The sequence below is a fragment of the Chrysemys picta genome, chromosome 1 (assembly GCF_011386835.1).
Source record: "Chrysemys picta bellii isolate R12L10 chromosome 1, ASM1138683v2, whole genome shotgun sequence".
In the NCBI taxonomy this organism is placed as follows: Eukaryota; Metazoa; Chordata; order Testudines; family Emydidae; genus Chrysemys; species Chrysemys picta.
Window position 1 is genome coordinate 73,700,549 of NC_088791.1, and position 11,900 is coordinate 73,712,448.

The following is an 11,900-nucleotide window of genomic DNA, read 5'->3' on the forward strand; positions in this document are numbered from 1 at the left end:
ATTGCAGGAGTCTCAGGCACTGGAGCATCTCGGTCCCTCCTATTCTCTTCCTGTGGACTGTAATGCTTTGGTTTAATTTTGGTGGCTGGGTTTAATGTGCAGGTGCTAGGTAGTTTTGGTGGCCTGTGATCTACAGGTCATCAGCCTAGATGATTTGGTGATCCCTTCTGGCCTTAAACTCTATGACTCTTTGACTCTTACTTATTCTGAGTCATAATTCAGTTTCCACTCTGATTCACGGGGAAGTAAGTTGTACCAGCCCTTTTTCAGGTGCAGGCTCTTCCTTCTGGCTGGTGCATTGGCGAGGAATAGAGCCCAGGGTCTGTCCACTATCTTAGTGGCTACATGTGGAAATAACACCTTTATAACTAAACAATGTTATAGTTTCAGTGCTGCTGTAACTTGCTGTCCGTTCTGGTATTTTTGTTTTGTATTTGTAGGAGGGAAGCACCTGGGTCTCCAATTGCACCAAATATGAGTGTGCAAAGACTGCTGTAGGTGCTATGATACTGGGATCTAGTGTTGTCTGCCCCCCTTTTAATGAGACTGAATGCACAAAGGTTTGTACTTTGTGATGTAAATCATAATAACTAATCTTTTGTTTTGGAGCTTGGCATTCATTTCAGAACCATATTACACTTTCCATAGAATGATTAATCTAAAAAAACATTTGGTAAGTAACAACTTTTAAATGAGCAATGAATGGTCTTATTTACTATTCTTCTGTTTGTTTTTAGGGTTATATCATAAATCCCAAACAACGTCCACTTTTAAAATTTTGTTTAATTGGTATTAAGCTGCACTCTTAAAGGGTTCTTACTCCCTTTAATTTTGTCTGAGCAGAGAGTTCTGAATAGGGCCTATAATTCACAGAGTTTATAAACACATAAATGAAATAAGCTGTTTCACTCCACTTAGAAACTTAGCAGATAAATGTGCAGCAGCAGAGTTTCAAAATTCCATAAATTGAACAGAGATTAGAAACACTTCAGGAGGCCTGCAGACTTTGTGCTCTATGTGAAACAAATAGCTCTGGTTCATGAAGATTACAAATTACTTAGCATACCTACCTAAAAATTAACATCTATAAACCAAATAGCTATTGTTCACAGGACTTAGATACTTCACACACACACTTTTTTGTTGTTGTTTAGGGAATATATGTTTCTAGCTTATATCCTAATTAATTATTCGGTTTTTTGTACATTCTAGTTCTTGCTCTTGTGGCTGTTCAAGCAATGCTCCTAAAAATACATTGCAGTATCTGTCCTGAGTACTGATTTCAAAATCTGTTGCATGCTATTTAGAAAGGGCACAGAGCCACTCTCCTGGTTATCCCAAATAAAGTACCTTATCATAAAGTAATGTTGACACTGTTAAAAACTTTTTCTTATTTCTGGAGCTTTTTCATCACATTCTATTAGGATCTTTCTTTAATAATAATAATAATAGCCAAGATTTTCCAGCATGTGTTCCTAAAATTATCCTTCTGAATCAGTTTGACCTGATTTTCAGAAGTGCTAAGCATTGATTTCAAGTGAGAGTTGAGGTTGCTCAGCAGTTTTGAAAATCAGGTTAGGTTAATTTAGGAGCTAATATGGATTTAGGAAGCTAAATTTAAGTGCTTGTTTTTGAAAAATTGATTATTAAGTGATTTCTCTGTAACAATATAGAAAACCAATACTATAAGTTTAAAAAAAAACATCTTTTGTACAAGACTGCCATCCCATCCACTCTCCTGCTTTATCTGCAATTTTTGTAAATGTATTAAAAGTGTGGACAGTTTCTCTTGTTTATTATGTCAGCTCTGCATGAGAGAAATCCTTTCTTTTTTTAATTTAAAAAGGAATATCTCCTCATTTTGATATGTTTTCTGCATTCCTGCTTCAGTCCTGCCTACAATACATTTGAGAAGAAAACTGTAACAAAGATTAATTATAGAATGTGAAAGGAAAACCAAAAAACTAGAATGAAGGGATGAATTAGAGCTCTGAAAATATATTACATGATGCAAAATTATAGGTATTCAGTTGTAAATAGCTATCTAATTGGTATCTTCACTGTGCTCATTTCTGTGGTACATGAAATATAAATTTATAAATCCTTTTAAATCTTCAACAAAATTACATTTTACTCATATATGGAAATTTGTAAATGTCTAAGTAACTCCCAATGTTAATTGAGCCATCAGTGGGAGAATGGATGGTAATGGCTATAGAAGATGACTGCTCTCTTGATTCAAAAGAGACCAGCTCAGATAAGCTCAATCATAATGGCAAGTTGATTTTCAAATATTCTATTTTAAAACAGATTGGAGATTTTGACCCTAAATCCTTTGCTGCTGTGAATTTTTGTAACTTCATTGTCATCGGTGATGGTGCATCAATTTACACCAGCTGAAGATTTGGCCCATTATGTTCTAAATGTAATTGGATACAGCAAGGCATTCCATTGGGCACAGTCTTTTTTGATATATTCCCCTTTTCTTTTCCTAGAATGGAGGCACTGTACAGACTTATAATGATGGCTGCTGCAAGACGTGTAAGTGAAGAAAGCTGCTGCAATACATGCTAGTTTGGCTTTGGTTTTGGAGAGCAGTGTTTTTTAACTCAGTTGCTGGGACATAAGGAAGGAAAAAGCATGCAGTCCCCAAATCAAACAAAATTGTTATAGTTCTTTAACAACTGTTTATTGAAAAGCCTTGCTTCATATGGCTGCTGATATGGTGATATTTAACCTTATCCTTCTGGAGTATAACCAAATCTCTCCAAAGACAGCCTGAGGAAGATGAAAAGTAATCTCAATTTAAATAATGAAAAGATTTGTTTGTTGTTAAGATTACTCCAAAATGATACATATACATATTTATAGTGTTCTCTATAAAAGCTCAAAACAAATTTTCTAAAATTGATACCTATTTTGATCATATCTTGAAACAAATTGTATAATTATGGGTTTATTCTGTTTTGTTCTTGTATGTTTTCTAGGGTCAGAGTGCTGGAATACAATATTTTTTAAATTAAAAGGTTAACCCTTTCCATTTTGGAAAATGCATTTAAATCCAAAATATGAAAAAATTGTAGGGTGTAGAGCAAATAATTATTGATGGTGATAAAAGGCACAAATCTAGACCAAATGTACACTTGTGCTATCTAGTTATATATTCACATTCTATGAATGTGCATGTTTAAAACATACAAGTTCTTAATTATGGTGTAGGTTATGTGACAGATTCTGATTTCTTTTTACTCCAGTGTAAAAACAGACTGAGAACAGAATCTGGTCCTGTGTCTGTAGTTTTGAACTACACAAAGCTTTGTTATTTAGGCTGTGAATTCTAAACTACATAAAATAAAACCCTTGATTCTGTATAAATAGCTAATAATAAATGTCAGAAATAGAGCTGTTTGGAAAGCACAGTTTTTTTCTTCAGAATTAAAATTTTTGGGCATAAAATGCCTTTGAAATCCTGAATTTCATTTTTTAAAATGAGATGTAATCAATAATATAGCAGAAGAACACATAAGTATAGTTTCATATTGCACTGTGTCATACTTGACATTCAGAAGTACAATATGATAGCTGCGTATGTATATGTGTATCTCTTTTAAAAGAGTGGCTGCATAAAGGCATATATTTATCTATTCATATTTATCAAATAAAACTATATTTAGCATCCATAGCATACAAGGCCCTGAAAATCAATGTTTAGGAATGTGGATGGAATGTTGTTCCTTCATATACACAGCAAAGAAGCCAGAAATAATTGTAGCTTAATAGAGTACTTTTTTCAGAATGAAAAACAATAATAATAATAATAATTAATAATAGAAAACCTTGCACAAGAATTGTGCTAGCGACTTCCAAAGAGGTTATTCTTTTACTGGTTGGAGTAAAGTTGCAAAATATTTCACTGAAGCCATACAAGTTGGGTGGGTTTCATTTAGAGAATGAGACTAAAGTATTAATGGCTACAAATATTTTCTGCTTTTTGCAGTAATCAGGAAAGATTTAGCTTTCACAATATTCTGTGGCCTCAGGAAAGGCGTTGTTATACTTCAGAAATATTTGCTGAGGTGGCTGCTAAGAACAAAAATACAATACATACAATTACATGCTATTTTATTTTATTTTTATTTGTTTTTGTGTTTTCAAACTAAAAGCATGTGCCCTGGGGTAAAGCAGTTAAAAAGACAAATTAAAAATAGAGCTTGCGACACCTGGGGGTTGTAATGGGAACAAGTAATCCTTTTGAAAAGAGCTTGATTAAGTGCATGCAAAGTGAGTTCATATACTTAATTCTTACCTTGCCATAGTTATGAGATACCCATTGCAAAAGTGTGGTATGCATGGAAACACTGTTGAAGTTTTGTCTTAACCAGGAAAGTACTAAGTCTAGGGTGTTATCTGAGATTTTCAGCAACTGCAGAATTTCTAAATTTGGAAGGCAAACAGGGAAGTTCATTACGTTTTTACCAAAAGAAAAATTGCAGTTGGCAGTGTAAGAATTAATGAAATGTCATTTATGTAAAAATGTTTTTATTTTACAAGAAACTTATATTCCTAATAATTCTGCCAGGTTCTGGATTGGGTGTATTACCCTTTGCCATTAGCCCTGTAGTCTCTACTGATAGTATAAATTGTGAACCAGGTATTATTATTTTTAATAATGTATTTTCTTTTTTATATAACATCTTTTTTATATAACATAATTGTTTGTAGGGATATATTTATACTTGACTATCAATGTAATATAACCAATACCATACTGGTATTGGTCCTGATCCTGACAGGTGCTGATCCCCTGGAGTCTTCCATAGAGCAGAGATCCTCTGTAGGATCCTATTGCTCAGTGCGTCTCAGGATTAAGCCCATTAATTGTTGGAACGTGGTGTCAGTAATAGATCAAAGTGCACTATGTAACTTTTAGTGTGCAGGAGCACAGTCCACATGGCTACTTAGTGCACAATGGGTGACGCATTGTAGATTTACACCCCTTGCTTGCTGCGCACTAAATCACTGTTTAGACAAGCCCTTGCACAGCAATTTTGGTAAGAGAGTACAGTGTTTAGTATACCAACCAACATGATCTTGATTCTGCATAGCATTTGTCAGAGGATAGCATGGCATCTATCCCCTGAAGCCAGAAGATTCGTGCTTTACTCCTGACATGGAGTACCCACCGGCTCCGTGGCTACTCCACATGCGTCACTGGATTGCTCAGAGCTTACTGATCTTACAAAACATATGATCTGCCCTTCCTGTGTTGAAGTGAAGTGGGACGTTGTTGGTTAGTCCCACTTAATTTAGATGCTGAAGATGCAAAATGATTATGTGGCAACACAGTTATACAGTGACTTCTGATTTGGTTGTGAAATTGGTGTAGTAAATGTATATTGTATAATAGATACAGCTAGCACAACTTATCTTGTGTCCTGTGGTATGGGGGTTTTGTGTAACCTTTGCATTTGTTTTAGTATCATGGTTTTAGTTGTTTTGTGACACAAGTATCCTTAATATTCATTTTCCAAAGGCTAGAAGAAAAATCCACAAAAATCCGTAACTGTAGAGAAATGTAATCTTTTCATAAACCTCTATGAGCATTTGCTATCCCCAGTACTACCAGCTTCAGACATGGGAGTAGTATTTAGTACAAAATACCCCACATACGTGGAGGAGATGTGAATATCTCCTACTAAGTCTTCCCAAAGCCCTGTCAGACCTCTCCCACAATCAGTAAACCTGGACCCTAGTCTATGTGCTAGATATTTAAAGCTGGTTTACCTTCTAATGATAGCCAGTTCCAGAAGTGTTCTAAGGAGCAAGAGCAAGGATATAATTATTTAAAATATGTCTTTTAAATAATATAATTAACACTAATTTCAAGTTAGTGTCTGTTGTTTTCATAAATTCAGCCTTAGTATTGATAGAGTTTGAAATACAGCATTTTGCCCGTTTCTATTCACTGGGTTTGTCTTTGCTATGTGGGTTCAATCTTCAGAAGCTTTACAACATAACTATTAAATCTCTCTAACGTTTAAACAGTTGTAGCGTCTTTATATGTTCTATGACGATGCTGATTAATGTGTTCGTATATGATAATCAGAAACTATAGTATTTGTTTCCAGGAAATGTTTATTAATATATTACTGGTTTGTCACTGCCTACTGATTTAGATACGAAAATAATATTTTACCATATTATTCATTTAAAATGTAAGAATTCAATTATTACAATTATTGGAATTCTCCTTTCACATTTTAAAGAATGAATAAACGGAACACAACGTCTATTTAATGAATAAACATTTTCTATATTTTATCAGGTAGAAAGGAAGAAAGGATTTGCCAGAAAGTGACAGTCAGAACAACTATAAGAAAAAGTGACTGTATAAGTCAGAGGCCTGTAAGTATAGAAAACTGTTGTCTTTGTGTTTCATAATGAGTATGAGTCATACTAATAAAACAAGTATTAAAAAGAGGATTGCAGACATCAATATACAACAAAAAATGCTGTTATCCTCTCATCAAGCAGACCTCTCACCCTGGAAATGTTATTCTACTCATAAGTGTGGGCAAAAATTAATTACTTTTGCCCATACATGGCAGAAGTGCTGAGCCCTTCTACCTGGAATAACATCTGACTCCAAATGAAAAGTACACAGTATAATTGCTTATCACTGACAAAGGCACTGACCTCTCCATCATGAAATAACATCCCTAAAGAGGAGTTACTCAAAAAAGGGAGTATAAATGCTTCCACTTATAAATGATGGAAACATATTCCTCCTTAAAGAGCTCTCTAATATAAATGATCTTCTCTCTTCCACATGACAAATCTCTCTATATCATACATTGATGATCACCTTTATGGAGATCATTTAATAAGACATCATACCTCTCTGCTTTGGTGAGGTCTCAGCTATAAAAGCTGTTATGTGCATGTGTGAATGTGGCAGTAATATAGTGGAAAAAGGAGAACCAGTTGACATAATTTATTTAGCCTTCCAAAAGGCCTTTGACAAGGTCCCACACAAGAGGCTATTAAAAAAGCTAAATAGTTATGGGGTGAGAAGCAAAGTATTGTTATGGTTCAAAAGTTGGCTAGTACCTAGAATGCAAAGAGTAGGTTTAAGTGGTCAATTTTCATCATTGCAAAAGGTTAACAGCAGTTGTCTGACACTTCCTTACTAGGTCCTGTGGTGTTTAATATATTTATTAATGATCTGGAAAGGAGTGTGAATAGGGGCGTAGCAAAGTTTGCAGCTGACAAAGTTATTTAGGTAAGTGAGGACCAGAGAAGACTGAGAACTTCAGAGAGATCTGAACAAATTACGTAAACGGGCAACATGATGGCAAATTAAATTTAATGTAGGCAAATATAAAAGTAATACACATTGAGAGGAAAAATGTAAGCTACTCTTACAAGGTTCTAAATTAACTGTATCAATCCAAAATAGCTCATTGCAAACCTCTGCTCAATGCACAGCTGCAATCAAAAAAAGCTAACAAGATGTTAGGATGCATAAGGAATGGGAGGGAGAATAATCCCCAAAAGATGTCTTTAAATCAATGATGTAGCCTATCCTGGAATACCGTGTACAGTACAGATCACCCCATCTCAAAAATTGTATTGCAAAACTGGAGGTAGTTCAGAGAACAGGGACGAGAATATTCAAGGTCACAGAAAAACTTGCAGATGAAGAGAGATTAAAAAGAATGGGATTGTGTACATTAGGAAGAAGACAAATAACAGACATGATAGAGTATATACAATAATGAATGGTGTAGAGAAGGTGGATTGGGAGCAACTGTTCTCCCTGTCTCATAATACAAGAACTAGGGGACTTTCAATTAAATGAAAAAGTGGGATATTCACAACCAATAAAAGAAATACTTTTTCACACAATGTGTAATTAAGTCATGGAACTCATTGCCACAAGAAGTTGTTGAGGCCAAGAACTTAACAAGATTAAAAATGGATTAGACATTTATATGGATATCAAGAAAATACAGAGTTATAATTCAAGACAAAATTTTTGGAAGGGATATTAAAGCTTGTGCTGGAATAAGTTGCCTATGGAGGTTGTGGAATCTCCATCACTGGAGATTTTTAAGAGCAGGTTAGACAAACACCTTTCAGGAATGGTCTAGATCAATGTTTCTCAAAGCCGGTCCGCTGCTTGTTCAGGGAAAGCCCCTGGCGGGCATCCGCAAGTTCGGCCGATCGCGGCTCCCACTGGCCACAGTTCGCCGCTCCAGGCCAATGGGGGCTGTGGGAAGGGTGGCCAGCACATTCCTCGGCCCACACCACTTCCCGCAGCCCCCATTGGCCTGGAACGGCGAACCGTGGCCATTGGGAGCCGCAATCGGCTGAACCTGCAGACTTGGCAGGTAAACAAACCGGCCCGGCCCACCAGGGGCTTTCCCTGAACAAGCGGCGGACCAGCTTTGAGAAACACTGGTCTAGATAATACTTAGTCCTGCCTTGAGTGCAGGGGACTGGACTAGATGATCTCTTGAGGCCACTTCCAGTCCTGTAATTCTATGATTTAGGGCTTAAGGCAATCTCTACTATTAAAGCTTGGGATGAAACCTGTGTGTGGGCAATTTGTTCCACATTTGCCGATTGCAAAGTTTTAATGCCATCCTCTGAAGTATCTGGTTCCGTCGACTGTCAGAGACAGCATACTGGACTGGATGGACTACTAGTCTGAATCACTATGGCAATTTGTATGTTAAATATATGTATGGATGTTATTTCATGATTCTATGTATTCTACAACTGTGTATCAGCATTCTAATCTGCCCCAGCACAATAGCATATCAGAAAACTGTTTATATGCTGTAAGTATTGGATGAAATCCTGGTCCCATTGAAGTTATTAGGGTCAGGATAACACCCATGGTAATATAGGCCTTGTCTACACTTGCAATGGTGTATAGATTATGTGTAGCAACATGCTGCAGTGAAAAGTAGGCTGTGTCCACACTGTGATGTGTAGTTACATGCGGCAGTGAAAGGTTCTGCCGGGGGAAGACAGCGGGGAAAGGCTCCAACAGCTGGGAGGCAGTGGGACACTACACTGGGTGTTAGAGAGCCATGTAGGGTATACACCCTAAGGTTCTAGCATGTCTTTACTCGCTTAGGCAGTGTTTCACAGCCTACATTGCTATTTATACCCATGCCAGGGGAGTGTGCAGTATATGTGCTGTATATGCTGCCATAAGTGTAGACATAGCCAAAGTTCAAGTCCCAAACAAACAATACAAAAGATGGATATTGGATTCTGTGGCACAAGTTCTTTTATGCAACCTCCACTACCCGTCCCACCTTGTTCTTTGCTGACCTAACCTCTGCTCTCATACTTTCACATATATCTATCAGAGTGATAGTGTGGCTAATGACAGTTCTCTAGCTGCCAGCCATATTGAAAGAGGAAGGAGAAAGCTATCACACTAGTGTGCTTCCAGTCTTGATCCCGCAGAGGAATACTTAAGATTGACTTTTCCACAGTTTCCTTAGATTAATCCACGAAAAGTAAAGGACACAGCTTTAGCTGCACAATTTAAAAGTTATAAATATATCCATCTATTTTAGGATTTAGTAATGGCTGGACAAGTTTTTGAGCTTAAACAGCTTCTCAGAACCAGAGAAGGGAGAAGAAGATCTGAAGATTCTCTTCTTAGGTTATAGGAAGCTCTGTATGGGGTAGGCTTTTGCTCTCACAGGAATAATATCCCTGTTTAAGGGCCTGCTATCCATAGCCCAATGGAAGCTTTCCATTGACTTCAGTGGGCTTTGGATCAGGCCTTAATTAAGGAGTACCATATAGCTCCACCTGGATATAACTTAAGTCATCTTTTATACATTAGTGTCTGGCTCATTACCTTCAAAAGCCTAGATGCACTTCCACAACAGTGCTAGGCCAGGATTAGGGAGTGGATTGCTTGGAGAAGAAGGTAGTATAAGGTAAAAGTTAGTGATAAACAGCTTTAAAATAAAGCACCAAATTTTGTTCAGGCTCAACCAACATATGTGGTCACAAGTACAAAACAATTCAACATTTAGAAGCTGACTTCATTTAAAAAAGAAAAGGCAAGAACAAAGAGACTCACCTCAACTTAGAATTGACATAACCATGTAACATACTTTTGTATGCGATAACTTTCAAATGATTTTTAATAGGGAAAATAATTATTACATATCAGAATCCTTTACAAAACCCTAGATATTTTTAAATGTAAAAACAGATTCTGATTACAGTTAATTTTGAAATGTTTTGTTTCATCTTGTTAATGAAACTTGATAATTTCTCTTTCTCTGTCACTAATAGATAAATGTGGCTTCCTGTGAAGGGAAATGCCCCTCAGCTACAATTTTTAATGTCAATATCGATAGCCATTTAAGATTCTGTAAATGTTGTCGTGAAAATGGAGTACAGAACCTTACTGTGCCACTATACTGCTCAGGAAATGGCACTGAAGTGATGTATGTCATCCAAGAGCCTACAGACTGTTCATGCCAGTGGAATTGAACATCTGATGGATTCCGTGTACCTGATTTCACAGTGAGAATTGAAGTTGGCTTCCTAACATTGAATTATATTTTTTTGGCATCGGACAGACTGAATAAATACTATATAGAAAAATATATTTTATCAGTAATGTTTCAGCCAACTTGGTTTCTGAGCAAATTTAGTAGAAATTGCATAAGAAATATTACAGCAAAAACATTTTCAGACATTGGCAAATATATAATTTCTTTTATATCAGATTATTAATTTGACAATTATTTACTTCTATTCAATATGCTGCTGAAAACTAATTCGATTTTTAAAATTTAAACTTGATTGAATTGGGCCAACTGTATCCAAAAGTTAATTTTTGTGAAAACTTTTGCTTTTATCTTATTAGCAGTTCCATTAGGCATTACTCAGTGACTGAAATCTGCTTAAACTTGAACCCACTGAGCAACATGATGAATGTAGTCTTTTTAATTTTGTACTTTGAAAAAACCTGTGGCCTAAATCCTAGTATAATGTTACGTTCCTTAAATCTATGGCATTGTGCTTTTTTAATATCATATATACATTTAAAATATTGTGATTGGATAGAAGGGGCTAAGTATGGAGGGTGGTTCAGACTTCTGTTAAAAATATGTAAAAACTCTGCCGTTTACTGTAGGCTTATACTTTAAATCAATTTTTAACTTTTTACAACCAATCAGAGGAGAAATTGCTCTTTACTGTATTATTTTATGAGGATGCTGGAGTGAGATTCTGTGAAGGTATTCTGTTTTCAAAGTGGACCAGTGCACCTTCTGTTTTGGTTTTACCCTTTGTTTCATGGGTTGAATGCTCATGTTCAATATTTTTTATTTAAACAAACTAAATTTAAAGATTGTTTTAAAGGAATATTAAGATTGGGCACACTTGCTGAATCTAAGTCTCAAATCATTTGGAGTCAAGAAGAAACATGCTCCCATTGAAAAGGATATAACATTGATTGTAAGGAGATAAGTGAAATTCATATATAAAATTAGTCTGTGGATGCACATGGTCCTGTATATCTGCTGCCAAAAGTGCTCTCCATTTTCTTAGCCATCAACTATTTATTGTAATTCTTAAGAATTGAGAATCTAGCTTTATGCCCATTTTCAGAAGTAGAGCTTACCCTAGAAACTCATTGGTGAATTCCTTGCCCGGTTGAAGTCATTGGTAGTTAAGTCATTAACTTCAGTGAGGTCAGGAGTTCACTCGTGTATTATTTTGAAACTAAAATTCTTGGCTAAGAATCTCAGAATTTCTTGGGCAAGCAATTCTCATAGATTCTTAAACTGTCAGAATTTAATAAAATAATAAAGAAGTTGGATTATTATATGGTTTTTATAATGAGAAAT

General features: G+C 35.8%; 1 protein-coding gene across 1 annotated transcript in view; it reads left to right on the plus strand.

Annotated features, from left to right (window-relative positions):
• Positions 1 to 11,900, plus strand: part of OTOGL (otogelin like) — a 145,250-nt gene extending 133,350 nt beyond the window's left edge. The window contains exons 54-57 of the mRNA XM_042850786.2: positions 441 to 560; positions 2,496 to 2,541; positions 6,326 to 6,405; positions 10,336 to 11,900. Of these exons, the coding sequence (XP_042706720.2) occupies positions 441 to 560; positions 2,496 to 2,541; positions 6,326 to 6,405; positions 10,336 to 10,536 (447 nt within the window). The 3' untranslated portion in view covers positions 10,537 to 11,900. The remainder of the gene's footprint in view (positions 1 to 440; positions 561 to 2,495; positions 2,542 to 6,325; positions 6,406 to 10,335) is intronic.